This window comes from Nasonia vitripennis, chromosome 1 (genome assembly GCF_009193385.2).
Source record: "Nasonia vitripennis strain AsymCx chromosome 1, Nvit_psr_1.1, whole genome shotgun sequence".
NCBI classification, from domain to species: Eukaryota; Metazoa; Arthropoda; class Insecta; order Hymenoptera; family Pteromalidae; genus Nasonia; species Nasonia vitripennis.
The window spans coordinates 654,028-679,231 of NC_045757.1; the positions used below are offsets into that span (position 1 = coordinate 654,028).

General features: G+C 38.1%; 7 protein-coding genes across 17 annotated transcripts; 3 read left to right on the plus strand and 4 right to left on the minus strand.

The window, feature by feature from the left end:
* Positions 1 to 273: 273 nt before the first annotated feature.
* Positions 274 to 4,745, plus strand: LOC100120254 (myotubularin-related protein 14). Of its 2 annotated transcripts, none has more exons than XM_001603862.6 (8): positions 274 to 618; positions 1,237 to 1,546; positions 1,627 to 1,848; positions 1,933 to 2,264; positions 2,515 to 2,834; positions 2,929 to 3,397; positions 3,494 to 3,814; positions 3,899 to 4,745. In XM_001603862.6, exons 2-8 carry the CDS (start codon positions 1,460 to 1,462, stop codon positions 4,068 to 4,070), a joined length of 1,923 nt encoding a protein of 640 aa, XP_001603912.2. In that variant the 5' UTR covers positions 274 to 618; positions 1,237 to 1,459; the 3' UTR covers positions 4,071 to 4,745. The 2 variants fall into 2 exon arrangements, with proteins under 2 accessions (XP_001603912.2, XP_008202668.1); XM_008204446.4 differs by having other exon boundaries at positions 285 to 1,029.
* On the minus strand, positions 4,265 to 6,709 carry LOC100120282 (putative peroxisomal biogenesis factor 10). Of its 3 annotated transcripts, none has more exons than XM_008204443.4 (4): positions 6,524 to 6,709; positions 6,017 to 6,348; positions 5,651 to 5,902; positions 4,265 to 5,563 (listed from the first exon to the last, which is right to left on the minus strand). In XM_008204443.4, exons 2-4 carry the CDS (start codon positions 6,299 to 6,301, stop codon positions 5,246 to 5,248), a joined length of 855 nt encoding a protein of 284 aa, XP_008202665.1. In that variant the 5' UTR covers positions 6,302 to 6,348; positions 6,524 to 6,709; the 3' UTR covers positions 4,265 to 5,245. The 3 variants fall into 3 exon arrangements, with proteins under 3 accessions (XP_008202665.1, XP_008202664.1, XP_001603940.1); XM_008204442.4 differs by having other exon boundaries at positions 6,417 to 6,708; XM_001603890.6 differs by having other exon boundaries at positions 6,410 to 6,708.
* A 101-nt stretch (positions 6,710 to 6,810) lies between these two features.
* Positions 6,811 to 9,997, minus strand: LOC100120314 (SET and MYND domain-containing protein 4). Its single transcript, XM_001603917.5, has 6 exons — positions 9,550 to 9,997; positions 8,457 to 9,475; positions 8,067 to 8,329; positions 7,785 to 7,985; positions 7,556 to 7,702; positions 6,811 to 7,483 (listed from the first exon to the last, which is right to left on the minus strand). The coding sequence occupies exons 2-6, from the start codon at positions 9,472 to 9,474 to the stop codon at positions 7,217 to 7,219; spliced, it is 1,896 nt and encodes a 631-aa protein (XP_001603967.3). The 5' UTR covers position 9,475; positions 9,550 to 9,997; the 3' UTR covers positions 6,811 to 7,216.
* A 359-nt stretch (positions 9,998 to 10,356) lies between these two features.
* On the minus strand, positions 10,357 to 12,880 carry LOC100678033 (SET and MYND domain-containing protein 4-like). 4 transcript variants are annotated; one of them, XR_004344442.1, is made up of 6 exons: positions 12,565 to 12,873; positions 12,386 to 12,467; positions 11,832 to 12,317; positions 11,360 to 11,743; positions 10,607 to 11,285; positions 10,357 to 10,532 (listed from the first exon to the last, which is right to left on the minus strand). XR_004344442.1 is itself a non-coding variant. In XM_008204456.2 (6 exons), exons 2-4 carry the CDS (start codon positions 12,427 to 12,429, stop codon positions 11,682 to 11,684), a joined length of 507 nt encoding a protein of 168 aa, XP_008202678.2. In that variant the 5' UTR covers positions 12,430 to 12,467; positions 12,565 to 12,880; the 3' UTR covers positions 10,357 to 10,532; positions 10,607 to 11,285; positions 11,360 to 11,681. The 4 variants fall into 4 exon arrangements, 1 of the variants encoding a protein (XP_008202678.2); XR_001729385.2 differs by having other exon boundaries at positions 11,818 to 12,317; positions 12,565 to 12,872; XM_008204456.2 differs by having other exon boundaries at positions 11,832 to 12,232; positions 12,565 to 12,880.
* Positions 12,881 to 13,127: 247 nt separating this feature from the next.
* On the plus strand, positions 13,128 to 15,391 carry LOC100678072. Its single transcript, XM_031921692.1, has 5 exons — positions 13,128 to 13,771; positions 13,857 to 14,183; positions 14,258 to 14,622; positions 14,698 to 14,776; positions 14,841 to 15,391. The coding sequence occupies exons 1-5, from the start codon at positions 13,516 to 13,518 to the stop codon at positions 15,110 to 15,112; spliced, it is 1,299 nt and encodes a 432-aa protein (XP_031777552.1). The 5' UTR covers positions 13,128 to 13,515; the 3' UTR covers positions 15,113 to 15,391.
* Positions 15,333 to 17,821, minus strand: LOC103315472. 3 transcript variants are annotated; one of them, XR_004226477.2, is made up of 6 exons: positions 17,423 to 17,821; positions 17,061 to 17,246; positions 16,397 to 16,971; positions 16,098 to 16,310; positions 15,684 to 16,013; positions 15,333 to 15,613 (listed from the first exon to the last, which is right to left on the minus strand). XR_004226477.2 is itself a non-coding variant. In XM_016987147.3 (4 exons), exons 1-4 carry the CDS (start codon positions 17,071 to 17,073, stop codon positions 15,747 to 15,749), a joined length of 1,068 nt encoding a protein of 355 aa, XP_016842636.1. In that variant the 5' UTR covers positions 17,074 to 17,313; the 3' UTR covers positions 15,333 to 15,746. The 3 variants fall into 3 exon arrangements, 1 of the variants encoding a protein (XP_016842636.1); XR_004226476.1 differs by lacking the exon at positions 17,423 to 17,821 and having other exon boundaries at positions 17,061 to 17,313; XM_016987147.3 differs by lacking the exon at positions 17,423 to 17,821 and having other exon boundaries at positions 15,333 to 16,013; positions 17,061 to 17,313.
* On the plus strand, positions 17,812 to 25,195 carry LOC100679056 (transcription factor SPT20 homolog). Of its 3 annotated transcripts, none has more exons than XM_003425443.5 (19): positions 17,812 to 18,083; positions 18,394 to 18,595; positions 19,023 to 19,161; positions 19,564 to 19,709; positions 19,940 to 20,038; positions 20,201 to 20,314; positions 20,404 to 20,778; positions 20,852 to 21,145; positions 21,279 to 21,521; positions 21,600 to 21,729; positions 21,800 to 21,943; positions 22,011 to 22,174; positions 22,249 to 22,541; positions 23,188 to 23,292; positions 23,375 to 23,605; positions 23,687 to 23,765; positions 23,845 to 24,069; positions 24,147 to 24,293; positions 24,367 to 25,195. In XM_003425443.5, the coding sequence occupies exons 2-19, from the start codon at positions 18,440 to 18,442 to the stop codon at positions 24,571 to 24,573; spliced, it is 3,291 nt and encodes a 1,096-aa protein (XP_003425491.1). In that variant the 5' UTR covers positions 17,812 to 18,083; positions 18,394 to 18,439; the 3' UTR covers positions 24,574 to 25,195. The 3 variants fall into 3 exon arrangements, with proteins under 3 accessions (XP_003425491.1, XP_008202669.1, XP_016842619.1); XM_008204447.4 differs by having other exon boundaries at positions 17,849 to 18,083; positions 21,264 to 21,521; positions 24,367 to 25,192; XM_016987130.3 differs by lacking the exon at positions 20,201 to 20,314 and having other exon boundaries at positions 17,849 to 18,083; positions 21,264 to 21,521; positions 24,367 to 25,192.
* The last annotated feature ends 9 nt before the right edge of the window (positions 25,196 to 25,204 follow it).

Here is a 25,204-nt window from a genome sequence, read left to right on the forward strand (position 1 = left end):
ACGTAATACCAATCAAGATTTTTAATGTTTGACGTCCTTTGAGTAGATGAATTCATTTTTAATCTATACACAGTCAAACGATAAGTACAATTTTAAGTTGTACTTGGCTATAACCGCGAAACTTGAAAGCCGTTATAGTTATATAGCCGCGAACGAAACACAATCCTATAGGTATGTACACAAACACAAATAACAGCTAGTACAGTGAGTGTGTCCAAGCTCCGCTTGGTGGCACTATGATCGTCACTCGTGTCTCGTCGGTCATACTCCGCCGTACACTATGATTATACTGATAGCTGACTGGCCACTGATCGCGCGCACTGTATATGCTATACATAGCTATTTTTCGCCTCGCGTGCGCCGCATGTGCTCGCGATATAGCTGTCTGTCTCCACAGCACGGGCTCTCTTGCTCAACGACCTCGTAACCGCCGACGCTCGCCAGCTAGGATAGTCTCGTTCAAGGGTTGCCTTCGTCTCGTTACGCCGGCGGAATTTGCAGGGGAGGACAGGTTGAAAACTGGACACGGGGACGACGAGGTTACGTTTGCTGTCAACGCGCTGAGACTCGCGGGATTCTCTTGCTGAACACGCGACCTGGACGGATTTCACTCTGCAGGTAGATAGATTTATATAGTTCGGAAATTACCTGGGCTTCACCGGACCCGGGGAAACTCATTTGTCCCTCGACGGGGCCTGCGGGAGCCAACATCGATGAAAATCGGGGGTCTGCGTTCGATGACTCGGAAAATTGCATCGAGCTCGAGTCGTACAGAAGAGACGGTGAACGATTGTTCTGCGGGCTGAAACGAAATCTTTGATTTTCCAACTTGGTAAAGGTAGCCAGTTAACGAGAAATTAGGGGTAGAAGGGAAAGGCATTGTTTTTAACTGGTTAATCCATCAGAGATGTTTACTTATGATTAATCTACGGCAACCGAGTACTTACTACGATTTCAAGATCTAGAATTCCTGGTGTAATTATGTGGCAATCTTGTGCTGCCAAGATAACGTCTGTTAATACATTCCAGGTAGATAAGCATTCAGCTCATATTTGCAGGATTTTCTTGTCTGTATTACATCTAGGGAAACACAAGCTAATACATAAGTTTTTTTTTCTTCCTATACTAGTTTTCTGTCCAAGTCAGTTCAGTATACTATGCCAAGAATTTTCATTCTTGATTAGATAATAAATAGCATTCCTTTGGAATTGACTCTTATTCTCAATTTCTTTTCAGCTTACTTAACACTTGGCTGAGGAAATTGTAATCACCACAAACACTACCAGTGTGAAATATTGCGAATGAGAACGTGTGATGTTATGTTATGGTTATTCAAGTCAGTGCCATCTTGCACCCATGAAGCACCTTGGCAGGTGCTAGTGCATCATTGGTATACTCAGCAAGACAAGTGTACGCCTACACAGCTCTTGGACCAGCACCAAAAGATCCAGCTTCAAACATGAGCGAGATCACTCCCAAAGATCTTCAAGATCTCTTGCAATATTTTTCCAAGAACACCTACAGAGCCAAGGATGCAGATAGCACGGTATGTTTTTCTCAAAATTCTGAAGCAAACTAACGAGTTTATAAAATTGAATAATGTAATTTTTTGTTTCATCTCAAAAGAGTCAGGGAATCATGCAGAGATGCATATTGCTCGCAAACTTAGACTATACCCACACAGTAATCAGCAACAACAGTGGAGATCTCAGTGCTCAATACCCCAGCTCACTCATAATTCTGGAGCATGAAAAACATCACAACCAGAATGTGTCTGATACACCGCCGCCTCCACAGCGCACAACCGAAACTATTTACGAAAGCGTGTACAATTTCCCCACACTCGCGGTAACTTTGGCATTTCTACTATTATAATGACAAATCGTTCAGGATAATCTTTCAAATTTAAAATAAAAAATTATTGTACCATAGGAAAAGATAAGAAACGCGAGGTTTGCAAGATGCCGCTCGAGATTTCCTCTGCCGGTAATTTTCTACAAAAGGAGGTACGTTTGTCGATCGGCAACTATATCGGGCGGACCTGAAATATATGGCAGGTCGGGACTCGAGTACTTTTTCCCAGCCAATCAATCTGGTAATACAGCTGCATCGACGCAGGGCATAGAGGTGGCGGGGAACGGCGAATACGAGTGGCAACTCTTTGACAAGGTCAGAAGCCAAGACATCAAGCTTCTGAAGTCGCTCAACGTGGGGACGATTATCGACTTGATGGTAGAGAAAAAGAAGGTCAAGTTTGGTGTCAAGTAAGATTTTCAGTTGAATTTATAATATTCTTCGACTAGATCTCTCCAATAACCGTAGTGGAAATAATTTCTTGGTCACAATTTGCTGAGCTTGGTCCGCAATTCTGCCAAAACTTGACTAACGTTGCCCAATTGTTGAATTTCGGACACTCGGGAACAGTAGATCAAGTTTGGCCAGGTTTGACAAAGTTCAGCAAAAGTACATTTTTACTAGGAAAATTTAATATCATCGATGTATTTCACGTTTTAGCGTGACGTCGTCGGAGAAGGTAGACAAGGAGAAAAGGTACTCGGATTTCACGCTCATATCACTGCCATACCCGGGCTGCGAATTTTTTAAGGCATTCCGGGAAAACGACTACCAGGCCTTCGATCTGTTCTTTGACTGGGATCAGACTCATGTAGATGCCGATATCGTTGTACCCGACGATCAGATTTCCGCGCAGCTCCACATCACCTGGGATGAGTACAAAAACTGGAACCTGATCCATCTCACACAGAATTATTTCAAGCTAATTTTGAAATACCTCAACGAAAGCAGCTCTAGCATGCTTATTCATTGTATATCAGGTAGAATTTTGCTCACAACACTGTGAATATTGTATGCAAATGAGCCGAATGGCTAATTGAAGAATAATAATTTTACATACGAATGTTGAATTAGGCTGGGATCGCACACCCCTCTTCATTTCGCTGCTGCGGATAAGTCTGTGGGCAGATGGTTTGATTCACCAGTCGCTGAGCGCTCACCAGATGCTCTACTTTACAATAGCCTACGACTGGATGCTGTTCGGGCACGACCTGCGCGATCGACTAGCTAAAGGCGAAGAGATTTTCTATTTTTGCTTCTTCTTTCTCAAACATATCCAACTGGAAGAGTATAGCATGCACAAGCGACAATACAGCCAAAAGCACGTGGTTCTCAGAAACGACAGCGACTCACAACTCGACAACGTCATGTTTGACAACGATTCCGCCGTTCCTCTCAGTTCCGTCAGCTCGAATCTGAGTCTAAATAGTTGTTGCAGTAATGTGAGTCAAAATAGCAGGGACAGTCAGGACACCAATCCACCCTCTGTCTTTCACAGTACGTCCCACGATGAACAACCACAACAAGATGCGCCCAGTAACGGGTATAGCTCGTTCTAATGAGACCTAGACATTTCTCGTAAATTAGAATCTATATCTAATGTTATAAATCAAATTTCCTCTTGCATTCTTGCTTTTAGCAATGTGGCGCCAGAGTCGTTATATTCTTCGCCAAACAAAGAGGGTTCTACAGCAAATCAAGGCTCAAGGTCTCCATTACCACCTTTAACGAAACGAACATCACCGGTAGCCGTACCGGTACCTGGGCGCGTTCGTCAGCGCAATGAGTCCTCTTCTTCTGGCGGCTCTTGGCAGATTATCAGCGGTACCGGAAGTCTCCGTGGTTCCACTAGCGCCCATGCAGACGCATGTTCTTGTTTCTCAAGCACCACGTCCGGACCACCAGGGCAGACCTCGTGTGACTCGAGTACTACCGTCATCGAAGAGGATTCGTACTACATGTAAGCTCATGATAACTAGTAAAAATATCAAAACTAGATTTTGAAAAATAAACACTAATCAAACATAACTCTTTGTCATAATAGAGCCGCGAGGAAAAACAAACTAGAGACACTGAGGCAATCATTCTACACCGTTTACACTCAAAGCGTGGGTTTAAAAATGAAGGACAACTCGGAGACAACGGGCATCGGCCAGTTGCTCGGCAATTTTGCGGAAAAAGTCGGCATACTGTCAGTTCAACGCACGACCTTGTGACGTGATAAATACGTATACGCCAACGGATTGGCCTCTCCTCGAATTATGGATTTATAAGAATTTTTTACATGCGGTTCTCCAATCGCGCAATGGCTCGTCCAGAATTTCGTGAAACTCGGTACTCTTCTGCAATTTTTCTCTCGGTAAAATAGAATAATTTTTCCTAGTCTTGTGTTAGCGTTTATTTACGTATATTTTTTCATAATAATTTCGCGAGACTATCGACTATTGAGAGTACTTGCGTTGTTGATTTTATCAATTAACTGTACATACCATACAACTATACTCTAGATTATCTTTTGGGTTATAGCCTTTCCACATTCCTAAGTTATTGGGAAATTATTACCGCTCCATTTATAAGCAATAATCTTTTATACAATTTTTTTTTTTTATATAACAAACCGATAATTTTCTAGGCATCACTCTTATGAAATTCGGAAAATGTTATAACAGCCTACGTGGCGATTGGAGTAACCCTGATTATAAAATGATATCGGTCGATTCTAAAATTCGTCCGAGAATATGTAAGCCGTTGAATAACAAGAAAAACACTATTATTGTACGTTATTGTTTACTATGGGACAAGTTAAATGAAAAAAAAGAGAGTAATTATCGAAGGTGCGCCTAGGGTGTGTTGTGAGCGCGCAAAATGTAATAAAACTTGATATTTTTGTACATAGTGTGAACTCATTGTTATATACATTAACATTATACTTGATTTTCACATTTAGTCATGTCATCAATACGTTTAGCATAATAGAAGAGACTATTTATTATATTTTTCGAGAATATTGTATCATGTAGTAATATACTTGCCTTATACAAATGTGTCATTTGATAGAAGCATTGGTGCTCGTTTTCTTTTTTGGTCTATAAGTATCAAATACTTTGTTTTTTTTCTTAAAAATATTTTTAATGTGTTCTATTTTAATGTATCATTGTTGTATAAGCAAAAAAACGTGTAGATAAGCGATTAAAATAATTTTTTTTATTTAAACGTTTGTTTTTATTTCTGGCTATTTTTACGCAATTTTAATAAAAGGTACAAAATTATTTACAGATTGCATACGAAACCCATACACTCGAATGCAAATCAAGCTGTAACCCTTAAGCTATAACTGTACAATTACTAGTTCATTTTTGGTACAAGTACATCTATCCAAGTTTGATTTTGTCTATAAATTCATCAATGGAATGATTCTCGAAGGAGCTACGCTTTCGCGACAAAGAGGACATCGATTTCGTGCCCTGAGCCACTCAGCTAAGCAAGACCAGCAGAATAAATGCCCACATGGAGTAGTTGTATCTGAAATTTTTTCTAAACACAACTGACATCGGCTGCTTGACACACTTTCGAATTCTTTAGCTTCAGTCATTATCTCCTCAGTCATGTTTCTAGATTGCCAGAGTCTAAATAAACACTGTGCAACAGTAGCAAAACCTAGAATCCTCAAACCCCAACTTACACTGCTGTGGGGACGTGGTCCATAAACCTTCAAAAAATGTTATTATTATAAATGAAGCTTATTAAACCAAAAATTTGAATGAAAGAACAACTTATAAAAATTTGAATGATATACCTTGACATAGTCAACTTTTGTCAGTCTTCTGCCAATACTATAGTATCTACCATAAATGTAGAAAAGTCCACGATGTGCCAAAATTAAAATAGGTATTACAGTTCTTGTTCTATTGAGAAATACATTTAAAAATGATTTGGCTTGTGGTGTCAAATCACTGTTTGGCTTATTTATTGTAATTTGCAATTTTTCTAAAAGCTTTAACAACATTTGTTCACCAAAGCATTCAAGTATAGCTGCCAGTACCCTTGTCTGTATAAAATATAGTAGAACATACGTGGTAAAGGATTGATATTTGTAATAAAAAGTACATGGGATATAATGTGTGCAATCAATAAACATTTGAATACAATCAAATTTTCATACCATTAAAGAAGGAACTTTCCGAGCATGTAAATTAGCTTGAACAATGCCCGTGTATTCTTCGCCCAAAGTTTGATTACCCAGACCAGATGTTACAATAAAGTAAAACATCTTAGCAGGTACTTCAGATTTAATGAAACGTGAAAAATTCCGATACAAATCATATCTATGGAGAAGGTCAGTAATTGTTTCGCTCATTGTCAAAACAAAATCATTGTCCCTTTGGTGAGATCGCAAAATTTCTGCTTGGCTAGCAGTTGGTAGTTTTCTTTTTGGTAAGCTAGCCATTTTTTAGAAATGTGAATCGAAGTCTTATTCAGAATAATTCAAGGAAACTGAAAAATATTGAATAATTTTATTTATTTTGTTTGTTTTTTTTTCAATATCTGTATTCACCATTAACCTCTCGATCCAATAAGATTATAAAAAATTGCATATGCAGAGCAATTTTATAAAATTATTAATAATATAAGCAACTCATATCTTTTCTCGACTGTCAGATTGTCTTACTAAATATCTAATGATCGCAATAATCGGAGACTAGAGAAGTAGTTGACAATACTATAAGTAACCTCCACTTTTGTTTTGTTTTAAGAGCAGTCACTCAAAACCAGAAGTCTGTTCATTATACATGCGCGGTACCATGCGCAGGACAAGTGTGTTCACATTTCGTTACATACGTATGAGTGCAAATTGATGCGTTTCGTCTTGTAGATATATAGAATATTTATAATTATATAAACTAGTTCATTTATCAGAATAGTATGTACAAGAAAATGATTAAAAAGAATGTAAAATCCGATTATTTAAATCTTTATTTATTAACCAACTTGTATTAACCTTTATAAACTGTACATAAATGAATTACTAGTTTTAGTAAACCAACGTATAGCAAGTGTTTCACAGAATCATATCAGTCAGCAATAAAAAATTTTATTAGATTTAAAAAAAGCAGTAAAAATATGTAAAACGTGTTTTTATATACATATACACACATACAAACTAGTTGACATGAAGATATTAGCTGTAACGAGGAACAACGTCCCTCGCCACGCCGGTAATCGAGGCAGGATAGAGAGTGACGAAATTGGGCGGCGTTGGCTCAAGTGGTAGTAGCACGCGCGCCTAGAGATCTCGGGAGCGCCGGATCCGATTCCCGGTCCCGGCGTCTCCTTTTGTGATTTTCTCCTCTCACGTTAAGTCTCACCCTGTTACACAGCATAGCAAATCTGAATTGGCAAGCTTTTCATAAACTATCTCCAAACAAATCATTAATTCGCTAATGACAACAGAAGGCTGTTCCAGATATTTTAGAGCTTTCTCCATAGCCTTTGTTAACTGCTTTAAAGTAGCTTGATTATATTGTACTTGTTCATGGCAGTTTAATATGGGTTTTACAAGAGCATTATTCTCATCAAATAATTCTGATTCTATTCTGTTGTAGGTCTTAGCATATAAAAGTGGTTTCTCCTGCAAAAAGACATAATTATTGTACTACTAGAATCCAGATCACTATTTACAATGTAGACTAATACACTTTACCTTTGGCATTTTGTACAACTCGTATAATGTAGGCCAATTTTGTTCACAAGCTATACACTGACAGATAATACTCATATTTTGTTTAATCAAACTTTGTCTAGATGGTTTTTCAAGTTCATAAAATGCTCCATGATATGACATAAACAGCTGAAATGTAAAGAACTTGTATTATACCTAAGTTTGTAAAAAAAGAAACACTCAGAATATAATATACACAAGCTGCACATACTGGAGAGTCTTTTTCAATGGGTTCAAGTGCAAAAACAATTACTTCCTGATTATTTGTTATACATTTCTTGGTGTTTGGATAACAGCTGTGCTTTATATAAAAATGTATTGGTGTCAAACAAGCTCCTTTGATAAAACAATCATCTAGTTTATACTGACTGAAATCATTGGAATATTTACAATCGGTAATTTCTCTCTTAATCTGAAAAAAATAAATTAGTTTTCTAATTGAACAAAGTCAACATTTTTCTTATACTACATTTTAGGAAAGAATTTTACTTACTAAATGAGTACTAATAGTTGCACTTTTTCTGATTTTTAAAAACATGGACCCTACAAATAATACATCTTCATTTTTTAATAAATCTTGAGTTTGTGTAAACTTGTGATTTGATCCAAAAAATGCAGTGTATTTGGATAAAATAATTAAAACTATTGCACTGTTGATCACACACTTTTGCATAGACCGTGTTGGAATATTCCTACATTGAGTAGTTGAAAATATTCCTTTAAAACCATTGCTTTGTAGTATTTCGCCATTTTCATCTGAAAAAGTTGTAGATTATCTAGTTAGTCATTTGTACACATAAAAACACCAAGTCAATTATATAAAAGATGCCAATTATTATATAGTATAATTTTACTTTAGTAAACAAATGATGTTAAATTTTACCTATGCATTTATCAGCAGACTGTAAATCTACTTTAAATTTTGAAATACTTCCTGATTCTCTAATGCCTTTTAACAGACTTCTTAAACTAAGACGATCATAGTAATCGATTTCATGATTACTTAACAAGTATGAAACAGTAGTACATTCAAAATCATGATATTTCATCCAGGCTAATTTTTTACATTCTTCAGAACAAAACATGCACCAATTGCAACTATCGCATGGTATGTTTACCCATGATTTGGTGAAACAATGATCGCAATAAGCATGAAAATTATTTAAATTTAAACAGCTTACGTATAATTTGTCCACACAAATTATCTCTCCAGGTTTAATATCTCGAGCAGCAACAAGATGTTTACCATAATTTTCATCATACTGTACATTAACAGCTGGTGCAATAGGATTTTCAATTTTCTTTCTTGATGTAATTTTCACACATTTCTTTTGGTTTTCAATATTTTTTGCCTCTACTGCATCAAATTTATTTACAGCCCTATCTGCAGACAGAATGAATTTCGAATTTTGATCTATATTCTTAGGCAGCAAAGAAACAGCTTCTTTGTACACCTTTTTGCAATCAGATGAACCTAAAGCAGCTAAACATTCAGCTTTACGACATAGAAGCCTAACTCTTAGTTGCCAATCAGATGTTGTTAGAGCAAGTGCTCTGTCAATGTCGATTATGCTTTCTTTGTATTTGTTCATTTTGTATAATAAAGCAGATCTATTGCCAAAGGCCAGTGCTAGATCTTTTGAATCATTGGGTGCATATGCTATACTTTCTGTGTAGAGTTTAAATATTTTTTCCATTTGTCGATTATCAAGCTTTTTAACATAGAGGTCATTGCCCTCCTTTCGTAGAGAACGAGATTTTTCCAAACATTTCGTAGTACATCTTAAATTTTCTTTCATAAAACTCTGTGACCTCTCGGATCCCAGTTGGTTAACAATAAATTTATTTAATACTACAGATCCTTCAATATCGTTATCCATTGTTGTATTCATTAATGACATTCTATGAAATAACATGAAAAATTCGAAAAATAGATATACGAAACTATTAATATTCTATTGATTAAATATTCTTACCTTTCTTTAAGATATTTATTTTCTTTGTTATATATTTATATTTAAAATAACCTCTAACAAAAATTCATTGCCTATTTTGCACAAATAACATAAAGAATAAAATGACACAAAAGGCCAAAATTTGCACTAACGAAATATTAATAGCCTTCAAGCCCTGATGGATATTATATTACGACAAACCATTGGCCAAAAAGAAAACAAAAACAAAATACAAATGTGGAATCTAGCGGACAAAGAGCATCAGCGCGTCAGTTGTTTTGTTTTGATTTAGCGCCCTCTTTCGCGTGACTTCTCAGACGTCTCAAAATGCAAATTTTAAATTTAAATTGTTAGTGTGTGTATTATTATACTATTTGTATTATGCATCTGAATTTAACATTGCTTCTATTGTATGTTTAGTAGGAAGCGTTGAATATAATAGTTTAAAACAATCATTATAATAGGAGCAAGACCCATGGCGTGAAGTTCACAAGCATGAAGCAATCTGTGAAACTAGCTATCAATAAAGTACTTTGAACTACTAGTTTAATACTCTTGAACTTCATTATTATTTAGTATCATACATGTTATATTATAACATATATATACCTATACAGGTCATAATTGTAAAAGTTTTAAATTATTTACATATAACTTTAAAAGAAACAGAAGTAAAAATTTTCAAATTTCAGCAGAGCAAAATGACTACAACCATAATTTTAACATATTATACTACCAGTTTTTGCATTTACTGGTAATATGAACCATGGTCAAATAAAACTGTCATAAGAGCATTGACTAATGAACAAACAGTATAAGAAGTTGGCTATAATTAGCAGTAGCAATTTTTATAATGTTACCTAAATTAAATAAAATACACAGTTTGCTTGTCAAATCGTTTTTTTTTGTTTTGTTAATGTTATTAAATCTTGGATTTGTTGAAAAATTTCTGGTGTTAATTTAGAAGATTAATCAGAATTACTGATATTTGATATAGCTAAATCCTGCAAGAAACAAATATTATAAAACAAATTTATAAGAAAAAAGATTTAAGCAAATAAAATAAGACAAATTTTACAGTTTTTGGGTTGAGTGTGATTAGCAATGGCCAATCATCTTGACAAGCTTGGCAAGTGCACGTGAAATTGTAAGCTTTCTTTGTCATGGTTTGTCTATATTTTCTACTTCTTTGATAATATGTACCATTCACCATAAGAATAGAGTATCAAAATGAAATTTATAGAAACAAATTTAGGTGAAATTTTTGTTTTGCAATTTAAAACAAGAATTGTACACGTTTATATTATAAAATTTTGTCTCGTTATCTGAGCATTTTTTTTTTATAGGCTTGAGAGAGTAAACAATCATCTTGCCAGCATCTGTTAACATTATAGCTGCATTTGGGTCACAACTGTGATTCATCAAATATAAAAGTGGCGACACTGTAGTTCCTCTGTAGCAGCAACAAATGTCAAAACATTTATTTTTTCAACTTACTTCTTGATAGTTAACACTGAAAATACCAAAAAGCCTCAAAATGAGGGAACCCACAAACAGAACGTCTGTGTCATTTTGGAAATCTGCTACAACTTTGAACTTTTTTCCATTTCTAAACAATGTACTATTCTTGGCAAAAGAAAGCAAAATTCGAATAGCATCTTGAATATGTATTTTTGCAAGATTTGGCGACATTTTATGTGCCAAGCTGTATAAACTTTTGAATTTTCCATTTTTGGAAAAACCTCTGGTTTGTTCATCTACCATAAATTAATTTTACTTTTATGTTAATCAATCAAATATATCATTATTAAACTAGTGAAAAATAATTTACCTGTACAATTATCTACTTCAGCAAGCTCTGCTCTAAGTTTATGTAATGCTACCAGCCTCTCTTACAGCAAGAATTACAGTTCTTATTGCAAGTTGTCGCCAAAGCTGGGATTCTGCAGTATGACGAATTATGGGCATCACAGAACATTCCATATAATGGTATTGCTCCCAAGCTTCTTCTTTGCATTTATCTGAACAAAAGAAAGCCCATCCATATACATTACAAGGTATAGAGGACCAGGAGACCTTCAAGCAATGACAGCAGTAGGCATAAGGTGTAAGCTCAGTGTTGGAAGTCATAACATAAGGTTTTTGAACACATATTATTTCGCCTGGCTTAATATTACGAGTTGCAACCAGGTGCCTTCTATCCTTTTCATTATACCTACAGAATAATATATTTGGTGATGTAAATTAATTATTCTAATTAAATTATTCTAATAAAAAAAGGTTACAAACTTGACTGAAATTACAAGTATTTTCAGCTTCTTTCAATTCCAGCGCATCCCAAATTCTAGTATTTTTCTCAGCCTTTTTAACAATGGATTTTCCACTTTGCATAATATTTTTTATAATGTCTTCCGTTATGAAGAATTGAGAGGTCAGTTCAGCTTTGACTTTCTTTTCATCAATTTTCTTGAGCCAAAACTTTGCCTTTTCCAGGGCATTCTTGTTTTCAGAACTACCCAAATATGTCAAACATTCAGCTTTGCGATACAATAACTTGACTTTTAGAAAGTTGGATTTTGTGATAACCAGTGCTCTCTCAACATCATGAAGACATTCTTGGTACTTGCCTATGTGATAGAAGAAGGAAGACCTGCCTTCGAATCCAAGGGTCAGTTCTTCAGTACCCTCTGGTGCATTTGATATACTGGATGAATAATTGTTCCATAGGTGAGTATGTAGCTTAGCAGTGTGCTTTAAATCGCGATAATACTTTTTGGCATCTTTTAAAGCTTCAGTAGATAGAGATTCATGCTTTACTCATCGAAATTTTGTATCATACATAAACAGTCTTGCCTACCTAGAGTTTAAGTTGTTTATAGTCATCTGCCGCTCAACATTCATTGCTGGTTTAGAATTAGATAAAAAATTCACAACTGCAACTAGAAAGGAAATCTCGTTAATTAAACGTATAACCTTTGTTTTACAAGATAAATAAACACTATATAAACGTACATCGACGTCAATAATTATACATACATTTACTTGTACAGAATCATATGAAATATCTGCCCAATTTTATGCTAAAATAGCTTGACAAACCGCCATTAATTTATCAATTTGAAGGACGATAAACAATGTATGTATTTCTACTATTAGTTTCGCTTTTGTTACAAAAAACACACGACATAAGTAAGTACTTATATACCGGCGTCTCGTAAAACAAAAACTGCCGATGAAATCTTGCGCACAGTAAATAAGTACCTACTTAGCAGTTAGGTGAGATTACCTATAGTACATACTGATGTAAGTATATACTTGACGTGCGAGACGCGAGTGTTTACAGACTATATTACGACTGGCAAGTATAATAAGGTTCAAATTCTCTCAGTTCCGGTCTTCCGAGAAAAAAACAATCTATAGCAAAAGCAAATGCTGCGAGCCCGCGAATAAATGATGCGCGATACGCGATACCGGCGCGCACTGCGCAGTCTCTGCACCTGTAATAACGATTACCAACCTTCGCGTTCAAAATTTTCCGCGAGATCACAATTCGCAGATCAGAATTTAGACTCGGAGACTCGCGCAGTACACGCAAACGTTCTAATATTCAATTGATTCGAAATCGAGCAGTTATAAGTAAAAGTACTCACTACTGACACAAACAGCCCCTATACTGTAGCGAAAAAATTCAGTAAAACGCTGTGTAAAGCACCCATGCGTTGGCCGCCGGACTATATAGTAGTACAGAAATATGCGTAAATAGCTCGGACTGTTTATCTTCCTGGTACTTATACAGATTGTGCGGACATAAGTCACAAGTACATACAAACTAGACTAAAAAACACCGCGAGCACAAAGAAAAGGCAGCAGTCTTCTTCGCGCCTCTGATGCGACTGCACGTTACCTATATACTTATGAGTATAGCTTGTCGAAACCTGCAGTCAAAGCATCGTCAGTCTGAGTTTTATTTTGTTCTATAAGCGCGCGATGGATGCGCCTCACGTGTTAGTTGTCGAAGAGCTGATGGTCGACTCTCTGATGTTCGAATTCGAAACTGATCTAATGGGTAGCTATCTGAGCAGCAGAAATTCCTCGATCGACAATGATCATGGTCCAGCAGGGAAGTCAAGAGAAAAGGTCGTTGATGACTTGGACGATACGGTGAAGATGGACTTGACGCCCGACGATGAACCGAAAACTCCAGAGGACGACGATCAAGATGAAGGTGATTGTTTTTCTCCAAGTAAGTATAATGGAATCGATTTTGTCGCATAATTTAAAAAAGAAAGTTGTGAAATTCATTGTTTTATCGAACTTGCTTTTCGTAGGTATGAGTAAAACTACTGACGAAGACCAAAATATTGGACTTGATGCCGCCAGCGAAATTTTCGACAAATCTGCGCTGGTTGATCAACCGAATGGTGATCTGATGTTAAGAAGAGAGATCGAATTAACGGAAGACGTAGATGAGAGTAAAACCGATGAGGACTATGAAGAATTCGATCCTATCGATTATTTTAATTTTAAATCTGGCCCAACGGAAAAGTCGAACAAAGTCCTTATGGCAGAAGAAGAATTGCATGAAGCATCAGTGAATTTCGATCTAGACCTATTGCCAAGGCCTGATCAGGAAACTGCAGTCCAAGATGTTTTAAGTATTGTATTATGTATCATATCACTTTTTTATATTAAAACAAAAGGTCTACTTTCTTCATTTTGTTTTGTATAGATGAATGTACAACAGAAGATAACACCACATTTGGCATTGTAAATTCTTGCAATAACAAAGTCGATGATGATGAATCCGATCAAGAGATGAGGCTGTTAGTAGAGCAGCAAGACAATAGCCAAACGAGTGATTTGGGTACTGCAGGGTGTAAAAACGATGAAGAGTGCGATTCGAATCATGGAATCGTTTGTGTGAAAACAAGCGATTACACTGATGAATCTGATCAAGAAGTGGAAAAAAACCAGTCATTGGTCGAACAAGAAGCTGTGCAGGACAATGACCAAGCTGAAAAGATCATTGAGCCAGTGAAAGCATCAGGCAAACTTGAAGATAACTTGACGCCCCCAATATCACCAAAGCTAAATGTATGTATTTTTTTTCTAAATCTAGTCTTTATAATAGCTTGTACATAAAATAAAAAAGAATGATAATAATAACAGCAAGACAACGATGTAACCAACAATGGAGATCCTGTGGATATCAGTAGAGATGATGATGATACTTATCAACAAGATGAAGGTAACAACAAATAGACTAGATTTTTAATTCAATACATTTCTAATTCTAAACATTGTTCAAATAGCTACAAAAAAAGAACCTAACAAGAAGAAACTGCAAGTAATACCTGTAAAAGGCAAGGTGTACAACACCAGAAGGAGAAAGATGAGGAAGATAAAAGTATCTCCAGATCTGGGTTCGGAAATATCCAGCACATCGAGTAGCAGTGACGAGGAGGACAGTTCCTGGAGTGACACAACAACCTCCATGGATTCCAGTGAGCAAACAGACTGCAGTAGCGATTCTTTTTCAGAAGAGCCCTTTATTTGCACGAGATATAATTTGCGAAATCGATAAATTATACTTGTTCATTGTATTTTTTTTTGTAAATTGTTGTTGACAAGCCTTTTTTATTTTATACTTGCGTTTCTGACTTGCTGTATAAATACAAGCTATTTACAAGTTTTAGGAATAGGATTAGTGATTGCGATGGTACAAATGCGTTACTATATTGATATTGAATAGCAAGAAAAAATTCAGTACAATAAGATATAGAATAAAAGATAAAACCAGACGGTTTTAAGTATATATTTATTATAGTTTTGTAATACAAATAATAAATAATTACAAAATTGAGATCAACTAGTTTTCCTTACTGCATATAATAATTTTTGTTCTTTCTAATTATGTGAATAATGAAACTTATTTGTTCTTAATGTGCAAAACTGCCCGACCGGGCGATGAACTCTCAAGTCAAAATAATTCCCGCTAAAAATGTTGCAGCGCGAAATTTAAAAATCAAACCATCCGATAAAATAACTTCTTTGTTTGGGCATGGTAACAACAATAGTATATTTTCTGAGAAATAAATATATGAATATTTTTGTGGTTTACACAATAAAAATAGCTACTCATAAGTAAAACTCACGCGGGATTACAAGTTGATCTCTCGGTTCGCAGGCTGCCCCGCATTGCTCCGCTCGTTAACGCACTAGTGCTGCCATTGTATCGATGGCATTATTGACCGCGGCTCAGCTGGCACAGCTGTAGACAGGGAGCAGGCGTATCGTCTCTTGTGAAGAGCCAGGGCACCGCCGTGACAGAAACCCTTGCCGCATACGTTACAGCGGCACTTGCTGATCGTACCATCGCTCGGGTGGGCCGAGTTGAAGTGAATCTTGAGGTAACCCGCTGACCTGAACTTTCTCGGGCACTGGCTGCAACTTATATTTCGCTCTTTTAAAAGAGCTTTATTTTGCTGAAACATATAATTTACGCAGTTGCATTAACTTTTGTCAATATTAAATCTATAGTTTGTAAATTGTAGCATATTTTCGATAACCTTTCTTTTTTTGGTAGCATCAGTTTGCTGCTGCACCTTTCGTAGCGCCGATGCCGCGTCCACGTTTGCGTCAACCTGTTGCTGATGATGATGCAGGCTGTGACGCGTCAGGCCCATTTCAGCCTGGAATGCGTCTAGGTCGATGTACTGAAGGCTGCAGGAGTATTCAGGCAAGTTTGTATCATTGCAGCTGCTAATGTTATTAGCGACGGGCTGGCGTTTTATACGTACAGAATGGATCGATCCAATAATTATATAACTCATAATTCGTGAATAAATTCCTATGTGGTGTAGCTTACCGGAACTGCCTCGACTGATGCGAACAAATCGCGTTTCCGATGCGTATGATAAAATTCGTCGTTCCCCTGCAGTTCGTTATTGTGAACTTGGTGGCTGATCTCCATTGAATCATAATAAGGCGCCTGGTGGCTTACATTAGCAGCTGGGCTGGACAACAACGTTACTGGGTTGATCATAGTTTCGGCCGAGCTCGCGTCGAGCTGCAAGTCTGGCTTGATCAAGAACAACCGCGACAAGAGATGTTCGGGCCTGAGGCCGATCAGGCCAAGGTCGACGTCGATTCGAGACCTATCGTTGCTCCTGTCGTTGCTTATACTCGAGCCCAAGTCAACGAGTTCGCAGCCGGCCATCATCGTATTCTCTGTGAACGTTTGCACGGCTGACTCGAATTTGCCATGAACCTGCTCGCGCAACGGCGGCAGTGGTCTGCCTCTGTCGTGGGCCCTATTATTGTTATTGCCCTTATCGTTGCCTGTGTGCAGAGCCAGAGGACGCAAAAGCAAGCAAGGCGGCGAGTTGACGCCTACCGATGATGACTTTGGCGATCTGGACCTGCCGTTGAGCTCTTTTTGGCCTGGGAATCGATTTATTCAAGTCTTGTATTTTTTTATAACCTAAATATACTTGTTCTTTCGAGCTTTCCGGACTGGACATTGCACTTACTCAATTTATTCATTATACCAGTTCCAAGTAATTTTCTATCATATGATAATACGAATATGTTATACTTGGAAATTTTATCTTTTATTATCGACGAAATAAACTTTAATAGATTTCTCGGTAATTTAATTCGGCTTCTATGTCACGCACTGGTCTTGGTTATGTGTAACTTGCGTATGGCCTATAAATCTAGGAAAAATTTTGAGTTATATACACATATTGCTAGTCGACCGATTTACCGGAAACTGAGCACATATCGCCAACGAGGAATAAATAGACCCTCTATAATACAAGTTGTTGCTATACCGCGGTATAGATTCCAAGAATAATGCCAGAGTGCTGTATGTATACATATATGCATATACCTTCTGTACGGATGATGGTCCTGCGTTTCTCGCTATATTTGCTTTGCAATTAATTCATTTTCGAGCTTTCCATGCATTTCGTAATATTTTTCTACTTTTTTAGATGACACAATAAGATCAGCTACTTATTCTCGTGAATCTTAAGAGTCGGTGCTATCCTTTGTTTTATCTTTACTTATAATGCAATACCAACTAAAAGAAAATTGATATCGATAGCAAGCTGCATATGTTAAGCTATAGTTAATCGTAAATTTTTCGGAGAACAAGCCTCCACTTGACTCTCGTAGTCGTGAACATGTTGCCACCATATCGGCATTTGACTTGCGCGCCTCCACTTGCGTGGAAATTTGAATTTCGCGCTGCATATATTATAGCTGCATCTGCTGAACGCGCATATATCAACTGCGGATAAAAAAGACGAGAGAAAGAATGTCGTCCGCCATGTTGGTTATTATTATTATTGTCGCTTTTGACACATGCGGCATTTAAAAATGGCTGCACCATGATAGTTGTGTTTGCAAATAAATTCCATGGGGACGGGTTTGTTTTTATGGTACAGATCAGGCATTGGTGGCGTGGGTTATACGCGCGAAGATGTTGACAGAATTTTGGCATTTGTTTCATGAGCGTTGAATCGCGTCGGAGTGAAATATTTTTACAGGTGAGTCTAATTATTCGTTTCATTCGTGTCTCTTCTATCAGTATTTTACAAAGTAGTAGATTCACCTGTATCATCGAGTTTTACTAATTACAAGATTCCAGATTAACCAACTCGCATGTTTTCTAGTCTCGCTGTCTGTATGCTATATTGTGCTACGTCTAGCTCTTTTAATAATTTCTTGTTTACTACTAGATCAAGTCTTGTAAATTAGCTTTGGATATTCCAACATTATCGCAGTTGTATTTCTACGGTCTGCTTCTAAAATGTGACTTGTCATTCATTCTAATATATAATATTGCCATGTTTTTAGAAAGAAGAAAGAAACGATCCAGACATATTGGCAAATTGCAGCAACCATGTCACCTGGAATCAACGACCATCTTCGCAGTACTGGTGCATTCCCTAAGAGCAACAGACGCAGTGACAGAAACCGAGAAAGGGACAGAGCAGCTAATCAAAACAGCAATTGCCGCCGAGCACCTCGAGCTCAGGCTCAACATGCCAATAACTTGGTGAGAAACAGGATTAAGAATTACCAAAAATTTGGCTTATAAATTCAATCAAATTTATTTATTGCTTTGCATAATTACACCACTTGCTAGGAAAATCCTGTTTGCACAAGCTCAATTTGATTATCAATAACATGTTGACGCTGTCTCAATGATTTAAAATTAACGCTAATTATAGTGCATTGCAGAATGCAAGTTCTAAAGTTGAATTTGTTCACCACCAAAACGTTATCAAACGCTCCACATCACTGATAAAAAGCGAAATCGCGCTTTCCTCGGCAATAAACAAACCAGCCGCCCAGATAGTCAAAAGCCTATTCCCTGTGGATGTTCTATTATTAGGCGGTCTAATAATACGGACTCTCGCAGCTTCTGGGCGGAGCAGCGCCGGTTTATCTTTAGATCTAAGATTCTGACGTGTTGCACGTAGTTTCAGCTCGACTGGCATCCGGCGTGCGAGCTCATCCAGACTAGTAGCCGCAGCACCCCGGTGACGTCCGCCAGGACGGCCAAGAACAGCAACGCCAGACCCAGTGCGCCGATCGCTTCCTACGATCTTCCGGATATTGGTAAGATTCTGCTTTAATTTTTTCTTCTTTCTCGCAACTCAAGATAGACGAACACGTGCTCGGTCGGGATTGTTGAAGAGTGCAGTGAACTTTGAACCTTCCGTATTAGTGTAACAGATACTTTTTTTAGCGTAAGAGAAAACGTTGATAGGTTTTGTATTAAATGTCGATCAAACAAAAATTTTGCGACAAGAATTTATAGCGCCACCAAATCTACGATGGGTGAACGTTTAAACGTTATAACTTGCTTCATCATAATAAGGGTCTAATTATTTGCTTCTAATTATGAATTAAATGTAGTAACTGTAAAATAACTGGGACATTACAAGATTCTAATACGACCATTTCTCAACACGTTTTTCCCAATTGATTCAGTACTGATGCGTCATTTTACTATTTCAGGACTATACAACGCATACAGCCAATTATATCCGAACATCCACGCGCTCGAGGACCTGACGCCCTGGTTGAAAATGACTTCTCCCGTGGATCAGAGAACTCAGTCTCCGCCGAATCTCACGGCCAAGCCAACGAACACGGATAAGATGGTGAGCGAGTTGCATTAGATTGATAGAACCGCAACGTCGAGGAAGTGAAAATGCGTCAATAACGTTATAGCGATGATTCCGCATTTAACGCCTGTCCACTAATGGAACAGGAGCAGCGTATATACACGATGCTATTGCGCAGCTTAGAGTCAATAGCGACATGAATGCATTTTGACTAGCAGATATTTGAGATTGAAACGATGTATAACGAATGGCTTAAATATTTGCAGCCTGAACGAGGGCAAGTAGAGGGTCGACTAAATCAGATACGGGAATATATAAAAGTGACTTCTACCATGATGGATTCTCTCAGTCAATCCAGTGATCCCGTAAGTAGCGTTATTAAAATTTTAAATACAAAATTTACGAATACCCTACGATCGACCTCTGAAATCTTGAACCCATTAAAATTGAATAACAACCGTTATTATTAATGCTGAATAAACCAGTCAATAAGTTGTGATTAACGAAAAATAATTTCCGCGCGATAGCGAGCACAAGCCCAGCACGACAAGCTCAGCAAGATGGTCGAGGATCTCTACGACAGCGAAGTAAAGCTGAGCAAGCTCATGGAGGATTGTCAAAAATACTGGAGGCCGGCCGAGGTTACAAGAATTCCACTCTACTAACATAAAAAATACAAGCTTTCATTTGAATCGATTGATTTTCAACGCTTTGCATCTTCCGTTTACAGAATGGTGAGTTGGAAAACGGCGAGGATGTGCGCGAGCAAGAGCTGCGTAAGAAAGTGGAGGAATCTCAACACAAGTTGGCCCAGCTGCAGGAACATCAGGCGCAGCTGGTAGGAATGCAGCTGAGAGTTCGCGAGCGTTTGAACGAGGCCCGTCAAGCTCAACAAGCTTTGCTCGTTGACGATGAGGAGGAGGAAGAAGGCGAAGAGCATATTCAAGGAGCCGAGGAACAACCCAATCAAGGAAATGTGGATCAGCTTGAGAGGGAAACCGAAGTATTGAGGGGTAAGCTGCAACAGTTGGAAAACAAGAAGAGACATATGGATCATCTTATGCAGGAGCTCCAGGCAGTCGAGCACATTGAAAGAGCTAGTTGTGTCGGTACAAATTCCAGTTGATGCATACGACAAGATTAAATAAAAAATGAGTAAATATTCGATTGTATTTTAGAGTTCCGAAAGCTCGCGAACCACTGGCCAGCGTGACAAAGTTGCTGAATTGGAGGCAATGAAGGCCCAGTTGAGCTACTTAAAGGCTCTGATGAACAATGCAACAGGAGAACGTGAGCCTGTCGATGGGATACAGAATTCCGGACCTGAACTTGTTGAAGATGAACCTCCAATCATTAATGGCGGCGTTGATGATGTCTATCAGCTGGAGGAGAACCACTCCAACGAGTACAACGATCTCGATGAAACAGTCAAACCCAAGCGCAGCGAGCTTCCATCCGTAGAACAAATTCAGGTGACTTTTCAACGATATTGTTACGTTTGAAGATACGTTTGAGATGTTAAAATCATCAAACTGATGTTGCATTAAACTTGATAAATCATTGCAACCCATGCCAATATTGAAAGAGAAGGGTCGGATGTTGCAGGCGGTCACGCGTGAGTTAAAAGAGCAACAGTTGATGCTGCAAGCGGCTAGAGACGAACTTAGACGTTTGAAACAAAGCAATGGAAATCCACAGGCACCACCTTCGTTAACCAGCTCTACACCACCGCTGTCGCAGGCTACACTTGTCGAAAAAAAGCAGAGCAATCACACGGCTAGTAACAACGGTACCGTACGACAGCAGGCTCAGAACAAGTGCTGGCAGCTCGAAGACTTGATGAGAAAGGTTACTACTATAAGAGTTTTTAATTACTTAGACAATGTATTTGACAAGTACTTCTATATCGAGGATTTCTATTTTCAGGATCAGATCACAGGGCTGAGCGTGAACCAAAATGGTGGGCCAGAATGGGGCAGTCGCAGAAATTCGACTTCTCAGCACAGTCATACAAGCACTACACCAGGCAACCTATGGCCTCCACCTGTCAATCATGGTAGTATTAGTAATTTACAAACCGAGTTGTCTAATCGAATGATTAGAAAATGTATAAAGTATTATTTCAGATACCGCACCCCACCACCCTAGTGTAGATGGCATATCAACGGCAGAGAACTTGTTGGAGCTTGGCTCTCAACCACCAATGGAAAATGGATTTCCAGGAAATTTCTGGAGCATGCCAGCCATGTTAGCTAATCAACCACCGCAAGGTACTTATTTGGGGCTTTACCATACGTTTTATTAATGCAAGCTAACGTAATTTCTCATGTATCATAGCTGGCGCAGTCGCGGGTTCAGCCGAGTATTACAGACAACTACTTCTCGGCTCTCAGGCTCAGCAGCTACAATTGATGAGCACAACGGTTCAACAGTGCTGCCAGCTTCTTTGGTCTCAGCAGCGCGAGATGCAGTCGATGCGAGCAGCCATAACTCAGCTTCAGGTGAGTTTCGATGCTACTGTTAATATTTTTATTTCAAATTACTATTAATAATAATGCATGATGTTATCATTCAGGCTCAGCTGCGTCAGTCTCATTCACGCACGAGCAACAATAATACAGAAGAGCAGCACTCGAACTTGGGCAGACCGGCACAACCGCACTTTGATGTAACGCCGTTACCTCCAAGCTCGTCTCTGCCAAATCTCGTTTCACTTCCTACCTCCTCACCAGCTCCACCACCGGTGAATTGTCATCACCCACAGCCACAGCTGCAGCAACCTCAGCAGCAGCAGCAGCAGCCGCCGCAGCTTAATAATCAGGTTCCTCCTGGCAACCGAGCCAACAACTACTGGGACAACTTTAGAAGGTAATCTTGGGATGGTGGTGGTACTGATGTCTCTCAGCGCTGTTTTATCTATCTTTTACCAAACTCGATAGTCTCGTGGTATATTTGAAAGGATTTTTTTTGTTTAGTATGTATGACGAGAAAAAAATGTAAATCGATCGAAGAAAATTAACGAATGTCCATGTGTAGTATGTGCCAAGAGTTTGAGTACCGCAAATTTTTTCGTATCCAATCTGTAAATATACGTATAAACTTGGGCATTTTGTGTACACTCTTATGAAAAAAAAAAAATAAATAAATAAATAAACTTTCGAATTGTCCATGGAAATTAGTCTGTACTTATAATTGTACATTTTTGTCCACCAAATGATAATTGAATAACCAAAGGAAAGCGAGGATATTTTAGGTGGTAGGTAACTGTCGGGTACGTACTCGTTTGGTAGGAGTGAATACTAGCCTTTAGACAAACATTTTGCCGTGTGCTTTTCTATCATGATTGACTAACGTGTGTTTGAAAAACAGTAACAAAAATTATAACTTGAAATAAACCTCGAATTATAAGCTTGTAAAAATTTCGAGTTTCCCGCTATGCATACGCGTGAAGTGATTTTTTTTTAAATTAAAATAATGCTCTACAATAATTTATCTTACTAACTTTTTATTCCAGCTACTCGCGTCAGAATTTACTATCAGGTTCGTCAAAAACAGTGACGGACCATGCAACCGTCGCCTCCAGTACGTCATCTTCCAACACGGCTAGCGGATCACACGCGTAAGCTATCTAAAACTCGTTTTAAATAAATCATTTTCTATTAAAAAATTAAACAGATTGTAATATGAATAATTAATCACAGGAGTAACAAGTGCAATCGTCAGCAAGGTTTGGATTCGCATTTACCATCTGGTGACGCACAGTACTCCTTGAATCTGCAGCAAATACCGCAAGAAGAGCGTAATAACTATGTGCCTATGAACGAAGCATCGTCAAGTCAGCAGCAACAGCAGCCAGAACACAGTCGCGTTGATGAGGCTGTAACAAGTTATCGACGTCAGCCACGATTACGAGATAAGGACTCATGTGCGAGGTTTGTTTTATTGGATTATACAGATACCAATCTGATGGTTTTACTTTGGCTGTGTATTTAACGTGTTTTTTCATCATTTAGGATTGCCAAGAAGATCGCTGGACGAGATGACTTAAGGCATATATTGATGCAATGTTTGAATGTCCTAGAATCCAGAAAAGTAAGTTTGCTTCAATGGCGTTTTTATTAAATATTCCCGATAAATAAGTTATACTTGGAGATCTTCTCACTCTTAACAGCTTGACGAGAGCCCACTACCATCTTCAAATGCAAGTAATACGACGGACTCGAGTGATGACGAATCCGAAGCTGGTGCCCGAGGCAGCACTACTTTGCCAAGCGCCATTGGCAACTTCAACTCGGATAATCAAGTTTCCACCAGTGAGTTGATTGACACCGCGTCATTAGCGCCAATCATGCATTATCCAACGCATCAACAAGTTTCCGAACAGAATGAAACCTCGGTACCTACAAACCTAATTCTTCCTTTTTCTATGACTAAATTCATAAAAGAAAATAACGTATATTTTTAATGTTACAGGACACATATTCCCTGGGTGACACTATTGAAAAGTATTATCATCCTATGTCCAGCTTATCGATGACAGTTTCCTCGAGTACACAGGTTCACAATGATGCGACCGAGCCCGATATAATAACGCAGGAAGCTTCTAACAATAATCAGCAGGTATTTTGATTAATTTGTGGGCCTTCGAACTAGTTAAACTAGAATAAAAACTAGCGTTTACACCTATCTACAGACAAATTGCGACAGCCCATACGTAGATCCCGTTGATAGTACCAATCCGGACGAAGCTGCGGCAGCAATATCTATATTAACCCTTGATGAGCTGAAAGCGGAAGAGGAACGGGACCGCGCAGAGTATGTGATGCTCGAACGCACACCGACGAGTCAACAACCGCACAGGAGCCGTTGTAGCCCACGCATGGACCATCTACAGAAATAGCTCTTCATGCTTCTCGCTTGGGCCTTCCAGAAGCGTTTGGTCTAGGCTAGATATAGGATCGTAGGTACTTACAGAAGACTCGTTAGTGTCTTGAACAATGTGATGAAACGTTTGATTTAGGACTCGACTTTCAAATAGAAGACGGTTTTCTGGTTTTTCTTGAAGACTAGTTTACAAGATTTGTCTCGATATTTTTGAATGCTTCTCTTGGATATTATTTTATTGCTTTTGTATGTATTGATACATACAGCATGGAAAAAGTGAAGGGTGTTTTTGATTAGATACTCGATTAACGAGTAGTAACTTGATTTTACAAGGCTGATAGATGATAACTGATTGAATTTGACAGAAATTACTGAATTCACGAAATAGTGATTTAGATCAAGTAGGTATTTTCTGCGTCCAAGTTCAAATTTAGGTGTTACTTTACTATAGAAAAAGGGAACTTGAACTTGAAATCCCTAATTCACCTTCAACAAACTAGATGCATCGTATATCTTTTATAGAACTCGGCTGATCAAAAGATACTTGTCAAGAGTAGCTTGTTTAGAGGGACACAATGTAGCAATCAAAAAGACTGTATGTGAGGTGAATAAAGGTGTCTAGTGAGCAGAGAAAACAAGAGACTCGG

Bases quoted from the DNA above. Each gene is read 5' to 3' on its own strand.
- LOC100678033 (XM_008204456.2), bottom strand. From the start codon at position 12,429: ATGAATGTTGAGCGGCAGATGACTATAAACAACTTAAACTCTAG. The intron at 12,233-12,385 runs GTAGGCAAGACT...TTATTCATCCAG, and splicing joins ATAAACAACTTAAACTCTAG to TATATCAAATGCACCAGAGG. The intron at 11,744-11,831 runs GTAATTTCAGTC...ATTATTCTGTAG, and splicing joins GAAAGAAGCTGAAAATACTT to GTATAATGAAAAGGATAGAA.
- LOC100120282 (XM_008204443.4), bottom strand. From the start codon at position 6,301: ATGGCTAGCTTACCAAAAAGAAAACTACCAACTGCTAGCCAAGCAGAA. The intron at 5,903-6,016 runs GTATGAAAATTT...TATTTTATACAG, and splicing joins GGAAAGTTCCTTCTTTAATG to ACAAGGGTACTGGCAGCTAT. The intron at 5,564-5,650 runs GTATATCATTCA...CATTTTTTGAAG, and splicing joins CAAAAGTTGACTATGTCAAG to GTTTATGGACCACGTCCCCA.
- LOC100678072 (XM_031921692.1), top strand. From the start codon at position 13,516: ATGGATGCGCCTCACGTGTTAGTTGTCGAAGAGCTGATGGTCGACTCT. The intron at 14,184-14,257 runs GTATTGTATTAT...TGTTTTGTATAG, and splicing joins TGCAGTCCAAGATGTTTTAA to ATGAATGTACAACAGAAGAT. The intron at 14,777-14,840 runs GTAACAACAAAT...TTGTTCAAATAG, and splicing joins TACTTATCAACAAGATGAAG to CTACAAAAAAAGAACCTAAC.
- LOC100120254 (XM_001603862.6), top strand. From the start codon at position 1,460: ATGAGCGAGATCACTCCCAAAGATCTTCAAGATCTCTTGCAATATTTT. The intron at 1,849-1,932 runs GTAACTTTGGCA...ATTGTACCATAG, and splicing joins ACAATTTCCCCACACTCGCG to GAAAAGATAAGAAACGCGAG. The intron at 2,265-2,514 runs GTAAGATTTTCA...TTCACGTTTTAG, and splicing joins AAGGTCAAGTTTGGTGTCAA to CGTGACGTCGTCGGAGAAGG.
- LOC100679056 (XM_008204447.4), top strand. From the start codon at position 18,440: ATGTCACCTGGAATCAACGACCATCTTCGCAGTACTGGTGCATTCCCT. The intron at 19,162-19,563 runs GTAAGATTCTGC...TTACTATTTCAG, and splicing joins CTACGATCTTCCGGATATTG to GACTATACAACGCATACAGC. The intron at 23,606-23,686 runs GTTTGTTTTATT...TTCATCATTTAG, and splicing joins GATAAGGACTCATGTGCGAG to GATTGCCAAGAAGATCGCTG.
- LOC103315472 (XM_016987147.3), bottom strand. The intron at 16,311-16,396 runs GTAAGCTACACC...ATAAAACGCCAG, and splicing joins CATCAGTCGAGGCAGTTCCG to CCCGTCGCTAATAACATTAG. The intron at 16,014-16,097 runs GTTATCGAAAAT...TATATGTTTCAG, and splicing joins ATGCTACCAAAAAAAGAAAG to CAAAATAAAGCTCTTTTAAA.
- LOC100120314 (XM_001603917.5), bottom strand. From the start codon at position 9,474: ATGTCATTAATGAATACAACAATGGATAACGATATTGAAGGATCTGTA. The intron at 7,986-8,066 runs GTAAGTAAAATT...TATTTTTTTCAG, and splicing joins CAACTATTAGTACTCATTTA to ATTAAGAGAGAAATTACCGA. The intron at 7,703-7,784 runs GTATGTGCAGCT...TTTACATTTCAG, and splicing joins CCATTGAAAAAGACTCTCCA to CTGTTTATGTCATATCATGG.